The sequence below is a fragment of the Fukomys damarensis genome, unplaced genomic scaffold (assembly GCF_012274545.1).
Source record: "Fukomys damarensis isolate Sample0158 unplaced genomic scaffold, DMR_v1.0_HiC HiC_scaffold_11, whole genome shotgun sequence".
In the NCBI taxonomy this organism is placed as follows: Eukaryota; Metazoa; Chordata; class Mammalia; order Rodentia; family Bathyergidae; genus Fukomys; species Fukomys damarensis.
In genome coordinates this window covers 25,280,073-25,297,573 of record NW_022900923.1, presented here as the reverse complement: position 1 = coordinate 25,297,573, position 17,501 = coordinate 25,280,073, and the positions used below count along the sequence as shown (strand labels likewise).

The 17,501-nt window shown below is 42.0% G+C and overlaps 1 protein-coding gene across 1 annotated transcript in view; it reads right to left on the bottom strand.

Moving 5' to 3' along the window:
* Npl (N-acetylneuraminate pyruvate lyase) overlaps positions 1–17,501 on the bottom strand; it is a 39,588-nt gene that overhangs the window by 14,005 nt on the left and 8,082 nt on the right. Inside the window, 4 exon segments of the mRNA XM_010640537.2 lie at positions 1,398–1,473; positions 3,436–3,493; positions 9,405–9,492; positions 11,484–11,557. Coding sequence (XP_010638839.2) covers positions 1,398–1,473; positions 3,436–3,493; positions 9,405–9,492; positions 11,484–11,557 — 296 coding nt within the window.

Here is a 17,501-nt window from a genome sequence, read left to right as displayed (position 1 = left end):
TAAAGAAATTATAAGACTGGTGGCACGTTTTACAAAAATTCAGCCAGTTTGGTGCTTTTCACTTCTAGGAGAATTCCAGACAGACCAGAGCCTACTCTTTACTGAGGAAGAGTGACTCCCTGCATCCTCCCAGATGAGCTCCAAGAGCAAATTACTATAGATGATGAATAAATCAGGCAAACTGCTTAAACTTTGGATGCAAGTGAACAGTAGGAAAGAGAATTTTATGTACTATTTCTCAATACTGTGCTTAGTCTGTGATAAATATTTCAGATAAAATTATTATGTATAATTCATTATTTGCCTTTTAGAAGTTCTGCTTACATAAAAATGTGTAAAACCACACGAAAGCCAGGGATTTAGCTCAGTGGTTCAGGTGCCTGCCTTGCTGGAGTTCGATCCCTAGTCTCCCCCCACCAAAAAAAAAAAACCACCACATGAAAAGACTTTTGGGCTGGGGATTTATCTCAGTGGTTCCGCCGCCTGCCTCGCAAGCGCAAGGTCCTGAGTTCGATCCCCAGTATCAAAAAACAAAAACAAACAAAAAAGAATAGACTTAAAATATTCATTCTAAATTCTCAAATTAGCAATATTTAAATTACTTATCAACATTAACAAACTTTGTATCTATCAAGAATAGGTGATATTTCATGATTTTGAACTATTATACGCTTAGATATGGTCATATTTAATCATGTATACAAATAACACCTGTTTTTATCCTTTTAAGCTTTGAATTTCTTTCTTTTTGGTACCGGGGATTGAACTCAGGCAGGCAGTAGAATCACTGAGCTAAATCCTTGGCCCTGTATTTCTTTTATTGCTAATCAATAAGGATTAAAAAGTCTTGCAGGCTGGGGATTTAGCTCAGTGGTGCTGCCACCTGCCTCGCAGTACAAGGACCTGAGTTTGCAAGGACCTGAGTTTGATCCCCCCTACACCCCCCTAAAGTCTAGGTATACTCAGATACATAAATAGTTTCCTCGGAGAAGGAACTGGAGGAGAAAGTTCTGATGTTTTGGAAGACAAAGAACATTTCTGCTAAGTCTCTTTTCAAATTTGTCATTATTTATCAGCTCTCAAAAGGACATGCGTTTCAAAATGCCATTCTTTTATACGCCCCTCTTTTGAGAAAAACAGTTCCATGTGATTCTGTTATGTATATGATTGGCTGGATAGCACCTACCACATGGGGCTCAATAGATGATCCAGTCAGAGTACTGGCAGAAGAATTAAAGCAATCTCTATTATGGATCTAGGGGGAAGAAATATTCTACAGAATCACTATACATTGCAACTTCCAGCCTGTATGACTTCACGTATTAAATATAATCACTCTGAATGGAAGCAAGAGGTAGGTAATGCGAACAACTGTACATTTAGACCCATCTACTTACCTTTGTTCCATGGCTTGAAAAAGAAAGGTGCAATGACAGCAATGCCATCAGCTCCTATTTCTGCTGCATGTTGGGCCTTTACAAGAAGAACATACTATATTAAGTGATTTATTATAGTCATCTGCAGCTTAGATATCAGAGTACCACTAGAGAGTGGAAAAATTGGGCAAATTAATGATGATGCCACTGCCAGGAAAATCACAGGTTGCAAAGTAGAGATCCCTAGTGGAGAAAAGCCATGCACTTAATCTTAATACTTCTTTGGAGTGTGTCAGTGCAAAAAACCTTGCTAAGGAAATGTGTGGTTTGTTGAAGTTACAACTGAGTAGAGAATCTTGCAGGTATAATTTCTCTTCTATTGCTCAGCCTACTGGATGATATTACCTTTCTTATCTAGTAGTAGACTGGGAAGGCAGCTGAGAAAAGAAAAAATTATACATATCACAAGAGATACAGTGCACCATGGTTCTGATGTTTTCTCAGATTCCCTTAGGAAAAAATTAACATTTCCTCTTGCTGGGCACTCATAATATTTTAATCTAGCTCAAGTAGAGCACCTAAGCCTGTGTCATACTGTAGGACAGCTGTACGTGGTGACTGTCCTCCAAATGGAGTGTGAGTCCCCTGAGAGTGGGGCTTCCATCTTCTTCACCTTTGTGTCCAGGTCAGTCATAGAGCTGGGCACACAGCAGGGCCTCAGCAGATACTTGGCTGCTTCTGAATCTGCTTCACCACTCAGAAGAAAGGGACTTCCTGTTGAGACTTTAATTTGTACTATCTGCATCTAATAGATATGATTAACCTTCTGTAACAGAGTAAATTAGAACCGGGCATAGTGGCACAAGCCTGTAATCCCAGCACTCGGGAGGCTGAGGCAGGATGATTATTACCAGTTCGAGGCCAGCCTGAACCGTATAGCCAGGCTTTACAAAAATAAAAAAGGTCTGGGGATTTAGCTCAGTGGCCCTGAGTTTGAGCCCCAGTAGTAAAAAAAAAAAAAAAAAAAAAAAAAAAAAAAAAAAAAAAAAAAAAAAAAAAAGAAAAGTAAATTAGAAACTTAAAGAGAGAACTTTGAAGTTTGGGATATAGTTCAAAGACCAACCAGGACATTGGTTATACTTTTTATACTTTCAGTACCACCATTAGCTGAAAGGAAGGGAAAATACCCAAGAATCCCAATGATGAATGCAACTGTATCGTGTACTTAAAATGTACCAATAAACTTGACAGAAAAAAGTACCGAAGAGAGGGTAGATAGCAGTGCCTATTCAAGCATCATCTAGTGGAGAGTTAGAGATAAGCAGTCACCAGTATTAGTGTCTCCTCAGGAAGGCTGTCCTGATTCCAGATTATCCCTACACCAGAAAGTTATCTCCAAGATTACCTCTATACACAACCCAGAGGATGACAGGATTTTTCATATGTTGATATGACAATATTTTTAAAATGCATAAGGGGGCTGGGGATTTAGCTCAGTGGTTCCGGCGCCTGCCTTGCAAGTGCCAGGACCCAAGTTTGTTCCCCGGTACCAGAAAGAAAAAATGCATAAGGGCCTGGGACTTAGCTCAGTGGTGCTGACACCTGCCTCACAATCGCAAGGACCCAAGTTCGAACCCCGGTACCCCCCAAAGTAAAAATGCATATCACACATCAGAAAAGAAAGCAATTGAAAAGAGAAAAAAGATTCTCTATACCACGCTATGCAGTTGAAAGAGCAAATCAAGTGTGAGGAAATAAAGTCTCCAAGTTCTGATTCCAGCCTCATCAGTGTAGAAATATATCTTCCCTTGTGGTTTGTCTCATTCACACTCATCCTTACTTTCTTCAGAGGAAGATCCCTTGGTCTTCTGGTCTAACGTGGTGTCGCCATGGGCCCAGCCTCTATGGCTCAGTGCTTCCTCTAGAAGGTGGCTTCCTGAGGCCCCACACCTCCCCTCCTCCAGCAGAGCATCACACATGCCAGATATGGTGCTAATACTAACTTCAGCTAAAAGTGGAGGGTCTCTGTGGCTTCTCCCAGATCGATCTGCACACATACCAGTTCTTGTGACTCCTTCAAACTCAGTGCTCCTACATGAATCACCACCTGGTCCAACCTACAAAAGAGAAAACATTGACAGGTCCCTTGAAGTTTCGGCTGCACTGTCCATGTTTAGGTTGGTTTTAGCAGTTAATTAATACTTCATTAATTTCAATCTCAAAACTGTTCTGCAGTGATCTATTATAAATTAATCTAATTCAAAGGTCTTATTGTGATCTTTTTTGGAAAATGAAAAATATTTAATAACACCAAAAATCACAATAAAATCAAAGAGTAGTAAAAAGATTATCACTGTGTTTGGTGGTTCTTTCCTGTAATCTCAGCACTCTTGAAGCTTGAGGCAGGAAGATCACATTTCAAGCCACAAGCAATTTAATGACTTAGCAAGACCCTGTCTAAGACAAAAAACAAAAAACAAAAAAACCCAAAAAGACAGAGGGCTATTAAATTAGTGCTGATAAAAATCAGCAAAAGAAAATACCCTGTCCTCATTTAGTGAGTAAATTGGCCACTACTCAAAGTAATTTTAAATTGCCTTTTTTCTTCCCACCTCAGTTGCTACTGCTATTAATTTTAACTACCTGATCAGAAGAACTTGGAAAATGTTTTCTGTATCCTGGCAGTACATTTATGCCACCTACTCAAGTGTAGGTAGAAAGAGAATTTTTGTGCATCAAGACCATAGCATTATGCACTGAAAACGTGTCTTAATAAAAAAAAATTTTAAATGACCACGGTAAGTTGGGCATGATGGCACATGCCTTTAATCCTTGCTATTGGGGAGGCTGAAGAAAGAAGATCACATCTGAGGCCAGCCTGGGCACAACAGTGAGATCCTATCTCAAAATAAAGCAAAAAGGACTGTGAATGTAGCTCAGTGGCAATACGCTTGCCTGCATTCATGAGATTGTGGGTTCAATCTCCAGCACCGTAATCAAACAAACAAATAGACATACAAAACAACCACAGCAAGGCAATTCTATCAGGATAGAATCTGCTATCCAAATTTATACGCACTTCTCTCAACACCTGGAGACAGAATTCTTTCAGTCCAAAGCTTCATGTCAAGGAAAGGATAGGAGTTAGAAGTATGGCAAAGGGCCTGAAGCAAGTGACACAGGATCTCCAGGCAGGCAGAAGGGTGCAAGTTCGCTCAGCTTCCAGCAGAGAAGATTCTGAATACACACCTGAGGGCTGTTCTAACAAGAGCAGATAGCTTTTTATTTTTATTTTTCAGAATAGCTTTTTATATCTTCTCCAAGACAATATAGATTTTCAAGTTGTTTTTCTTTTTCTTCTTTCTTTCTTTCTTTTTTTTTTTTGATACCAGGGATCAGACTCAGGTCCTTGTGCTTTCAAGTCAGGCGGCAGAACAACTGAGCTAAATCCCGGGCCCTCAGGTTGTTTTTCTATACATAACTGGCACAAAAAACTATGAGGTAGAGAAGGTAGATGTGGGTGCCCATTTTACAGATAAGAAAAACTGAGGCTTATGAAATTCAAGACTAAGAGAAAACTAAAAAATAGTTCAAGACTAGGACTCAAGTTGGTGAGATAAATTTAACTACATCTTTATTAAAAACGTCAAGATGGGACAGGGATTTAGCTCAGTGGCACCTTGCCTGCCTTGCAAGCGTAAAATCCGGAGTTCAATTCCAGGTACCAAAAAAAAAAGTCAAGAATCATTCAATTCTCTCTTTAAGATGTTTTCTATTCTTTTTACAAGGAGGAAAGAAAAAAAAAAAGAGTCTGATTCCTATTGAAAAGAAGTGAGGTCGGATGTGGTGGTGCATGCCTGTAGTCCCAGCTCCCAGTACTAGGAGGATTGCTGTTGAGTTCAAGGACAGCCTGGGCTACATGTAAGTTCAAGGCCAGCATGAACTATATAGTAAGACCCTATTTCAAAAAAGCCAAAGGGGGAAAAAAAGTGAAAAAATGAGGCAAACGGGGTTGGGGGTGTAGCTCAGTGGTACCACACCTACCTGACAAGAGCAAGGTCCTCAGCTCAATCCCTGGTACTGCAAACAAAACAAAACAAAACAACAACAAAATAAATGAGGCAAACTACAAAGGAAAAAGAGAAATTCTCCAGTAGAGGCTGACCTCAATCTCTTAGTGCACTGAGGACCGAGGGGAGCTAATTACTTGTGTTCCCTTCACATGCACAAAGGAAGGCTCAACCACCAGCTGTTACTTTAGTAGGCAGTAGCTCTGATCTCACAGCTTCCCTTCCTCACAGCCACTGTAAAACCTAGGACCTCACTGTGCCACAGGAACGTTCCCTAGGGTTGGCTGGAAGAGAAATCTAAAGCTGTACTTACAAACAGCCCTGGCAACACAGCACCCGGAAATAGTAACTTTGAATTAAGAGGATTTAAATGCAACAGTGAGGGGTGGAGGAAGGGGAAATGTTGTAACTAATGTAACTTTTGTTAATACTCTAGCAAACGGCCAGGATTTAGCTCAGTGGTTCCACCACCTGCCTCACAAGCACAAGGTCTGGAGTCTGATTCCCAGTATAAAACAATCAAACAAACAAACAAACTCTAGGAAACAGAGGCCCCAGGATTCCAAGTTTGAGTTTGGCCTGGGCAATTTAGCAACTCAGAAAGACTCTGTCTCAAAATACAAAATAAAAAGGGATGGGGCTATAGCTCAGCGTGAAGGTCCTGAGTTCACTCCCGAGTACCACAAATAAAACAAAACACAAAAAAGAATGGAACCATCAAAAGCTATTAAAATAGTAAAGACAGAAATCTTGAGCATTAAAAAAAAACGTCCAGAGAATAAAATTTAAGGCTCAACCAAACAGTAGAATTTTGAAAATGACTGATCAATTAGTACTTCAGTACTTATATTGATCAACTATTGTTTTAGCCTTGTATTTGATGGTGCTGTGAACATGACAGTAGGTAAAATGCTGAAATATTTTTGGCTGAAGAGAAAACTGAATAGGCAGCTCAAAGAGTAGAACCAGGAACTAGTCATAGGAGAGATGAATTCACTATAAAAGCTATTTTCTGGGTTGGAGATGTAACTCAGTGCTATAGCACTCCCCCAGCATGTGAGGCTCTGGGTTTAATCCTCAGCACCCTCACAGAAACAAAACAAAACAAAACAACAACAATAAAACACAAGCTGTTCCCTATCTTTTAACTCCTCAGAATTCTTTTCTCAGGGCGTTTTGCTCTGTGTCCTCAGTGTTCATCTGTGGGGGGCTCCACGTAGCACAGTTAGTCCTACAACAGCAGACCAAGTCCACAAGTCCGATCACAGTGCTCAGAAGCCATGTAAGGGGCTCCAAATGCCTCGCACTGCTCTCCTGCGAAGGGGACACCACATTCCCATCCACGCCCAGGCAGTGGGTGGTCCAGTGATTCTCGGTATGCTGTGTCTCAGATAAATGAGGCCTAGCTGGGAAGCGACGTGAGCAGGTTTCCATTTCCAAGGGAAGGCTTCTGGGAGGGGAAAGGAAGGCTGGCAGCCTATTTTGCTGTCACCAGCAGCTTTGCTGTGCGGCCTCCTTTAATCTCTCACCACCTCTTTGTCATGGTTCTGCTAAGCTGTCACCCACTTGCTCCTCTGCTCTCCCAGGACTTCCAGGCACAACAGGGAAGACTGCCTTGGGCTGCAACACAAGCTTTCCAGTGACTTCCAGCGCAGGAGAAGGAGGCTTCCCAAGCCTCCTGGCCAGTGTGGCACTTTTCACTTCCCTTTCCCATGCTCACAGAGGCTGCTCCAAATCCCAAGACTTGTTCCAGTCAAACTCAAAACTCCACCCAATAAATCATACAGGGCAGACATCCTGGCTTCTCAAATACCATAAATAAGGACGTTTTCACACATGGGTCCCTTGCCTTTCCTCCTCTCTTCTCTGTGCTCAATTGCACCCCAACAGGTCCATACTTTCCCACATTTCTCAGCTATGTCTACAGCTACTTTATTTTCTTTCAGTCACTCCTCTGACACCTTCCCCCAAAGGTATAGAGACACCGCTTTTTCTGTATCTTTAACATCTTCTCCCAAGCCAGAGTCCTCTCAGTGCACAGACATGCTCAAGATTTGCTCACTTGAAAAGATGCCTGTTCTTCCCTAATCTACTACTCCATCTCTCCTTTCCTTCACCAGAGATCTGTCTGTGAGCATAAGTCACCCTCTTGGCCCCTACTGTCTGTCTGCAGCTCACGCAGTCTGGTTTCTCTGCAGTAACTGTCCAGGTCCTCTTTCCCTCAGGTCAAGGATGACTTCTTTGTGTCAAACTGAGTGGTCTCTTTAAATTTTCCATCTACTGACTTTTAGGGCATCAAATAATTATTGTAATTAATGTGATATCAAACTCAACGTCCACTACAAACAGTTGGAAGTTCTTATGTAGCATCTTGTGTTATATATCAGGCACTGTTACAGTCTTTTCCACAACCCCATAAAAACAGGCTTTTTATTTTCTTCTTCTTTTTGCAGTACCGGAAATTGAACCCAGGACCTTCACACTGAGCTACACCCCCCAGTTCTCTTTTATTTTTGAAACGAGATCTCACTAAATTGCTAAGTTGCCCAGGATGGGCTCAAACTTTTGATTCTCCTGCCTCAGCCTCCCAGAGGGTTGGCATTACAGCCATTCATGACCACACCCAACTAAAACAGGCATTGGTATCATCCTTATTTTACAGAGGCAGGGTAGCTCTACAATCCCTGCTCTGGGTCACTGTACCACACTGCTGCTTTCTGTAATCCTTCTCCTTGCCTGCCATGACAGGATTCATTCCTCTCCAATCCTGCTCTTTCTGGCCCTGTTCATACCCTTATCTTCCATTCCTACTGCTTTCTGAATGTTTATCCTTAGCCTTCTTCTTTTCTCACTTTGCCCACTCTCTTAATCTTCTTGGGCCCCTGATCTGACTGCAGAACAACTGAAAGCTGATGGATTACTTCTGCAAATGCTTATGGGGCATACACTCAAACTTGGCACATAATTTCAGGGTATTCAAAGTGCTCAGAAGCCATGTAAGGATTCCCAAGGAAGGGCATGGGCTTCAGGCCGACACCTCTGCTTCAGGCCTATAATGGGATTTACCTCCAGTCTTCACCCTCTACCTGAGGAAATTCCAAGCACTCCCTTCTCCCCACTTACACATTTATTAGAAGGGCCAGAGTGGTAGTTTTCTTGATCTGACTCCCTATTGGATGGAAACTAGGCTGAGGGCAGAGCCTTGCTTTATGTCCCTGGGCCAACACATAACAGTATAACAGACAGTAAATAAGACGTGGTGAACCAGATGTGCTCATGGGACACTGCTGTCCCGTTTGTTTTACCACGGTATGAATGAGGTGTTATAACAAAAATCTGCTACTACATAGAGGTTTAGGGAATACAGAAAGTCCCCAAAGTATGCAAGAGGTAGAACCTTAAAGAATATGCCAAGCCATATACACATACACATATACGTACATACACAAATGCAAAGACCCTCAGGAAAGCGATAGCTGTCCCAAGCATCAGGCACCCTCCCTGGGGAGGAAAGGAGTGTAAGCTATACATGGAAGAACTAGGCACTCCACAGTCACCTCCACCATCCCTGCCTATCACTTCAGCCCAAGGACAGGCAACCCTGTAGAAGGACGAGAGGCGGTTTCTGAATGGGAGCCTTACGTTCCTGGCAGTCTGACTGACCTTTCACATAGGAAGTACGGGGAGGGAGGAGGGCCCTGCTCACTGAAGGCAGGACGCCCAGAATCTTGCTCATCTTCCCTGTAGCCGACCTCCAGCCCAGCCTCTGATGGGCAGCAGGAGGCTGTGTTACTTGGGAAAAGCCTCACTATTATAGCTTTCTTTTCTTTTTTGGTACCGGGGATCGAACTCAGGTCCTTGCACTTGCGAGGCAGGTGGCAGAACCACTGAGCTAAATCCCTGGCCCTACTACACCTTTTCTTCACATACTGTATTTTATTTGGTTGGAGCCACTCACTTGTTTCTCCCTTGTGTCACCCACTCCTCTGCAACCTGGCGACGTTCAGAGATGCTCAGGGATAGGCCTTCTCCTGTAGTGCCGTTCACTGTTCCAAACAAAAAGTCAGTCAGTGGGACCAGCCAATGCCTTTAATCCCTTCAGCCCCAAGTCTGCAAGCACAAGTCTGCAAGTCAGAAACCCCTGCCTGAGGTAGGGACCCAGAAAACCACTGGAAAAGAGAGCTGGGTGGGGAAAATGCCACATGTCCACTTTCACTTCAGACTGTCTTTTCTCTGCCTTCACTTTGTCAAGAGCAGTGGGAAGACCAATTGTGATCTATAATTACAAATCTGTCCTTGCCATCAGAGATAACCACTCACATTTTAGGCCAATCTCCAAATACACCATCCAGAGGGTAAATCAACCCCCTCCAGTACCGGCAGATTGAGAAAGTTATAAGCAGGATTTCCTCTGCATACTATAATTGAAAACTACCTTGGTCTATAATTTGACATGTGACAATGCTCTAGGGTAACTCATTTTAAAAAATAATTCATGGGTGGGGGATTTGGCTTAGTGATTCCGCCATCTGCCTCACAAGTTCAAGGGCCCAAATTCAATCCCTGGTACTGCCCCATCCCCCCAAATGCATAAGCAAGCACAAAGTAAGCACTTTTTGTACAACACTCATGTATTCCCGTATTCTCACAACCCAGCAGAGCAAATATTATTCTTATTAACAGAAGAAAATATGTCTGAAACACCAAATAAATTAAGTTTGAACCTAGAGCTATGTGATTCCAAAACTCATCTTCTTCTTCTTCTTTTTTTTTTCGGTACTGGGGATTGAACTTGGGTCCTTGTGCTTGTAAGGCAGGGAGCAGAACCAATGAGCTAAATCCCCAGCCCCTCCTCTTACTCTTCTATTCAACCATCTCTTGTCGATGGCAGGAAAAAGCCAATGGCACTAGGGTACATCACTGAGACCTCAAGTGTAGGGCTACTCTCTGAATCTTAAAGCACTGAGTGCTGGGCTGGAATAGGGTGGCTGGGAAGACAAGGGAAAGGAGAAAGCAATGTCATTCTTTGGGATCTTGAGATACTTCAAGTACGCTTAAGTCATAGTCATGAATGTTCTTGCTCCTTCTCTTTTCACTGTGGAGAACTATAGCCCTCTAAGGAGTTGTAGGGGGCACAGAGTAGCTCTGTAATCAGATCCAGGTTTTGACATAAGGCCTGGGTCTCATGTTAATCTGGTCTAATTGTGACTATGGCATCTCCAGGGCCCAAGTTAGTGTCCTCAGATTGAAAACCCACCCTGATCTCAGTGTGTTGGCATATGCCTGTCATCCTAGCAGGGTGGAAGGCTGAGGTATGAGGAACACAAGTGTGAACCCAACCTGGGCAACTTAGCTACTTAGGGAGATTCTGTCTCAAAATGAAAAAAATAAAAGGAAGACTGGAGATTGGGGTTGTAGCTCAGTGTGAAGATCCCGGGGTTCACTCCCCAATACCAGAAAAAAGAAAAGAAAAGAAAAATGAAAACCCATCAAGGAGCTGAGAGCCCAGAATGCCATACAAAAGAAAGCTCAATTTGTTAAAAAATCTTTTTTTTTTTTTTTCCAACCTTCACTGTCTCTGAAATGAGTAGCAATAAATGGTAGACCTGAGGTTCCTCTTATGACTTACGTTAGTTTTTCTTCCTCTCACAGTTTGCAAGCTTTTGAAACAGACAGACCAAATCTCTTTCCTAAGTGGCTAAGAAGATTTTACTCTTACTTAAAAGGGCTTAGCTGTTATGCGACCACTTCTTAGTTGAATGACTGATCAAAAAGTATACCTGAGCCACAACTTTCATTTCCAAATGGAGATTAAAAACAATTCCGTATCAGTTGGCACACCACCAAAAGAGATCATGACATGCTCTGTAGATCAAACATAGGTGGGTCTACAAGTTCATATCTTTTAGTTAACCTAGCCAGGCTCTATCCTAACACAGGACTCAGCGATTCTATGACTTTATGGGCAGTAGCCAGGTAAGTTCTATTTTATAAAGACTGAGATAGGGATAAGCAGAGAAATCTCAAGGTAACTTACCAAAAACATTCTTCACTCCCTGTTCTTTCACAAGATAATCCACATACTGACCAATTACTGAAAAGTTGATATCTCTAAAAGATAGGGGAAAAATGGGGAAGAATGCACATTTAGTCTTTCAATGATATTCAGTCAATTCCTAGCTCTATAAACTGCTCTATCTTGTTAATAGTTATTAATCCACTTGGCCAGTTTGTGAAATTCTTAGTCTGCTCTGAATAAGGCTTTGGTTTTCTTGCTGTTTTTCTGAATCTGGTGATTTCTCCACTAGATTCACCAGTGCTATGTGTGCCTCACTTATATGAGCAAAACACTCTTAGTTATCAATTGAGGTTTTACATTTAGACTGTATCTTAAAAACAGTTATCTGGCCGGGCATGGTGGCGCACACCTGTAATCCCAGCACTCGGGAGGCTGAGGCAGGAGGATTGCTGTGAGTTCGAGACCAGCCTGGGCTACATAGTGAGTTCCAGGGCAGTTTCAATTACATAGTGAGACCCTGTCTCAAAACCCCCCCCAAAAATAAACAAACAAAAAACCCAAACAAAAAAACAACAAAAAATTAAACAACAACAGCAACAGCAACAACAACAACAAGAAAAAACCAAGAAAAAAAAGTAGTTATCTACTTCTCTTTTGCCCTTTTAAGGAAGAGTGATGCTTGGGGACAATGGTGAGAGAACAACTTAACATTTTCTATTTGATGGACAATAATCATTTGTTAGGTTTATAAGCTCTTAGTAATTTAAGAGTTTCTTAATATTTGGGATAACAAATGTAGACTTAAGCCCACCTGAATTTGCTAGTTTCATACTGAAGAAGATCAGCAGCTGGAAAAGAGCTTGGCTGCCACTTTGCCTCTCAAAGCAAAGTCTCAGGAAAGCAGCATTGCTGTCTGATGCAGCTCCTTAAAAATGCAGATCCCCAGATGGCCATACAAGTCCTCCCTGGGACTCAACTGCATTTTGCAGTGCGTGGCACACTGATCTTGAAAGCATCTGACACGTAAGGTTATAAGGGCATTTTTCCTTAAATCATATGGATTTAAAAATCTATAAAGTGACTCACAAATACATCATATTAAGTGGTTTGTCCCCTTGCAAAGCACAAGTGGAGAGGAGGCTGGGCAATGCAGTGGGAAAATACAAGGAGACACCTTGTAGGAAGTCTGGGTTAATGCGGCAGAACTGTGGTTACTCTGCCAAGAACACCAAGTACTAGTTGTCTGCCTTTTGTACTTTTGTTAGTAGGGCCAGAGAATCCTAATTTAATTTTAGTCTTATTAACATTCTTTTCATCTTCACTTATTATATTCTTTAAACAACAAAAATAAAACAAAAATTTGATGCATTTAGGAAACAAACATCAAAGGGCATTTGTCAAAGAGAATTGGAATAAGGAGCTACAAAATAAGCTGACTTTAAAAGCAAAGACACTAAAAACTAGGACAGCACAGGCAATCACTACCCACAGTGTACTCAGAGAAAAGGAATCTAGTGGAACTGGGCCTGTTACTCAGAGCAAGGCGTGCTTTACTGCAGTTACAAGGCAGAAGGGGGAACAAACTCGGCCATGTGGTTCATGCCACAGTGTCATAACATTGCCCCTTCCTTTCCTAGCCTGTGCCTGTCACAGAGCAGGTGCTGAACAACGGGTGTGCAAAGAAGTAGTGATTGGTCTGGGGATTTAGTTCAGTGGCACTGCACCTGCCTTGCAAGCGCAAGGTCCTGAGTTTGATCCCCAGTAGCAAAAACAAAACAAAACAAAACAAATCAAAACACCCAAAACAAAACAAAGAAGTAGTGATGCGGGCATTTAAATGATCCATGCTTTTACCGGGAGCTTACACCGCGCTGCATGATGTTTTGAAATTTCACTACTACAGTAGCTGAGTAAAGGACGTAAGTGTGTATGTGGATAATGAACTAAAGTTGGAAGATATAATAGCTGTGACTGAGTCAAAATGAAGTACCTGGGGGTTCAGGGGACAGACTGATAAATGCCAGGCAGGGAGGCTGGCAAGGAGATGTCAAGGAATTGGGTCTGGAAGAATAACTAGAACAACACCCTAGGATTCTCCTTCCTTGCAGCATTCTTCAGAGCAGGTATCTGGCCCTATCCTGGTGTTCTCTTTCTAGGGAGTGGGCTGTACTCTCAGGCAGATCTTGGCTGATACATGAAACCCAGGGTTCCTTTTCTTCAGTGAACTTCACACTGTCTATTGGCTTTAGTGGGTACGGCTTCCACTTACACCTTCGCCTTTACCCCGCCACATTCATCAGACCTTGCTGGGGAATTGCTGCCTCATCCATCAGCTTCCCTCAGACTGGGGTGCTAATGGGTGATTAATTATCTCTCCCTTCAAGAAAGGAAACAGAAGTTTGTTTCTTCTTATAAAATGCCTACAGGAATGGCACTAATGGTAGAGTTTCTGGGCAGAGGTGGAATTGCCCAGAAAATGTCCTTGGATCTATGGTCTTTTTGGAATTCTTAAATATCCTGAGGGACACCATAGACTAAAAAGGGAGGACTTCTAAATGTGTTATGTTTGACTTTTGTAATGTTATAATTTTTTTATATTAAAAAAGTGACTGGTGGAAAAGCCAGGGCATCTAACAATGCCTGGGCTACATTTCTTTGTAGTAGGAAATAACAGTGGCTGCCCTGTTAAGAGGCCTGGTGCTCCCCAGTATACTTCAGGCCTTTCAGATCCCTGCCTGGCTCTGCAGGTATAAGTCTGCAGCCCAATTACAATGGACCCGGTGAAGCCATCTGGAGCCATTGTCATAGTTATCACAGAGACACCCCAAATGGTAGGGTTAAAGTGTTAATGATTCTCTTTGAGGACTTTATTCCCTTCCCTAGTTTTGTACTCCAATCTACCTCCACAGGATCCCTAGGTCTCACTTCATGGCTAAAGGCATTGTATTAATTATTAGGAAGTCACTAGAAAAATGCAAAGAAAGAACTTGCACGGTTCTCTGTGACTGAATGTTTGGGGCTAGGTGCTCATAGAAGTGGGTGTCATGTCAGTTCCCTGGGCAGGCTGTACTGCATTGCCTCGTCCTCAGTGAGCCCTGAGACCACATCCAACCACTGGCTACCTCAGGGGAGAATGACCAGCCCACATTCCATGCTTGTCATTCTCATACTTAACCCCAGGTCACTGCCTTAATTCTAATTCTTTTGGGTGCAGATCCCTCACCTTGGGCCCATGATATATTTAAAACACTAAAAATACTTGTTTTCTTTTCCTACTACTAAAATTATATAGATCATTTTAGAAAGTACACAGAATTAAAAAAAAAAAACAAACCCTTGGGCTGGAGATTTAGCTCAGTGGTTCTGGCACCTGCCTCGCAAGCACAAGGACCCGAGTTGGAACCCTCGTACCAGAAAAAAAAAAACAAAAAAAAAAACCTCAGAACAAAACAAAACAAAACAAAAAAACCCTGAAGATGATTCTTTTTGTAGAGTTTAATATTTTTCTATTCACAAATACAGTTATCTTATTTTTTCAGAGTATATTAGTTAGGTAAATATAGTCATGTCATAGTTTCATAGTATTTTTCCACTTAGCCTAAACTGGGCATATCTCCACATTATTAGATAACCTATTACTATACTGGCTAGATATATTTTACCTAATGAATATAATTTAGCCAATCCCCTTAGCATTTAGTTTACCAAACTGCATAAAAGGAAGGAACTCTTATCAAATTATTTTTACCACAAGTTGAGGCCCAGAGTGGGTCAAAGTGGAATCGCAAGAGAATTTTATAGCTCTTTTCTCTGGGCACAAGGATGAGAGCTTTTCTGAAATGGCTTTTCAGAGAGAACCCCCACTGCGGTTTTGCTCCCTCCTGGTCACGACACACTGTGAGAGGTCTTCACTTTGAGGGGATGGAACCAATATAATTGGCATGATGGAACATGCATATCAGAAAACCGGACACTTCATTTTTTCTTGCCTTTTATAATAACTGTCATCACACAAAATCAGTCGTGTGTACTTATTCTCTCAAACACTGTTAAAAAGACAATAATGACGGCCAGAGATTTAGCTCAGTGGTACCGCCGCCTGCCTCAATCCCAAGGTCCTGAGTTTGATCCCTACTGCCCCCCGCCAAAGACATAATGAGTGCAGTTCTGACTTTAGCAACCTAGGCCCTTTCTGACCAGTGTAAGAGGTTTGTTTTAAAAAGAGTTGTTGCCGCAAGCCCGGGCAGATGTTAGCCTCGTCTCCCACACTTGGGTCAGCACAAAGCCCCCAGCACCTGTGTCTGCTGTGGTGCCACTGCCCACCTGGCACAGCTCTTGGTGACGGGAATGGACACAGGGCAAGGTCTTGGGCTCCAGGGGATGTGTCCAGAGTTGGCACCTCTCGGGCCATGTCATCTTTGCTGTGGTTGGCACAGATAACAAGAGGACAAAGGAAGTGTGTGCTGGGGTTGGGCTGCTGTATGTAAAGTAAAGCCCCATTTAAAAATAAAGAGTTGTTAAAATAAAAAGGTTGCCAGTCATGGTGGCACATGCTTATAATCCCAGTACTTGGGAGGATGAGGCAAGCAGAAGGATCACTGTGAGGTTAAGGACTGTCTAGGCTACATAGTGAAGCCCTGTCTCACACACACAGAAAAAGAAAATTAAAAAAAAAAAACAAGAGTCGTAAAAATTCTCACCTGAAGCTATATGTAGTTGAGGGAGAAACACAACTTTTTTCTTTTTTCTTTTTGGTACTGGGGATTGAACTCAGGTTCTTGTTTTTGCACTTGAAAGGCAGACACGGTACCACCTAGCTAAACTGTAACCCACTTTTTTCTTGATAGTTTGTCCATTCTAAAATAGACTTCCAGGGGCCGAGGATTTAGTTCAGTGGTTCCGCTACCTGCCTTGCAAACACAAGGTCCTGAGTTTGATCCCTGGTACCCGCCCCCCCCCACAAAAAAAATTGACTTCTTGTCCTAAAACTTGCTGAAAGTGAAAAATACCTTCTTGAAGCAAAGAAGGAAACCAAATCTCTCTCTCTTTTTTTTTAGTGTAGAAAAGATGAGTCTTAGGAGTCTTAGGGGTGCACCTCAGTGCCTGTCTAGCCTATAAGGCCTGAGTTTGATTCTCAGACTGAAAAAACAAAACAAAAAGAAAAGGAAAAAAGAATAAAGGAAAGGAAAGAGAAAAGGTAAGAAAAAAGAGATGTGGGTGTTTGGGATGGGTAGAGAAAGATCTTCCTTTCCAGCTACGTGTCTTGGGGAGAGGGTGGCTAGCCTTTCAAATCTGTTTTTCCAACTACAAAAATATAAATACAGCTCTGTTGAGTTGTCAAGATTACACTGAAACACGTCAATGAAAATGCCCAGGGTGATGAACGTGTACAGTCACCCCAACCCCATTCTTGGCTATCAGCATGGCATCTCTATAGTATATTCTCTTATAAAAAGTAACAAAAGTGAAAACAAAGAAGAAGAAAATGTATATATATATATAACTTTGCTAGATGCTGAGGTTATAAAGATAAATAAGATATAAGCCAGGTCTTAGTAAACACCTATTGAATAAGTCAAGACACCTCAAAGCCTGCTGGAATAGGCAGGCACATAATAAAGTTATTTTAGTAATTATTATAAACAATTTCAATGTAGTATAAAAAATTAATTATAGGTGTAATGGGATCACAGGTGAAAGATCCTCTAAACATTTTTAGGCTAAATGGAGAATTACTAAACGATGATGTTGGAGGTCAGAAAACCATAGCTCAAGGTATGGCACTTTGGCATGCTTGGCACTTTGAATAAAAGTAATTAAAAAGCTTTAGAAACAGTCAGGCATGATGGCACATGATTGTAATCCCAGCACTCAGGAAGCTGAGGCAGGAGGGTCATGGCAAATCTGAGGCCAGCTTCAGCTTGGGCTATATAGTAAGTTCAAGGCCAGCCTGAATTATATAGCAAGACCCTGTCTCAAAAAATGAAACAAGGGCTGGGGATTTAGCCCAGTGGTCCTGAGTTCAATCCCCAGTAC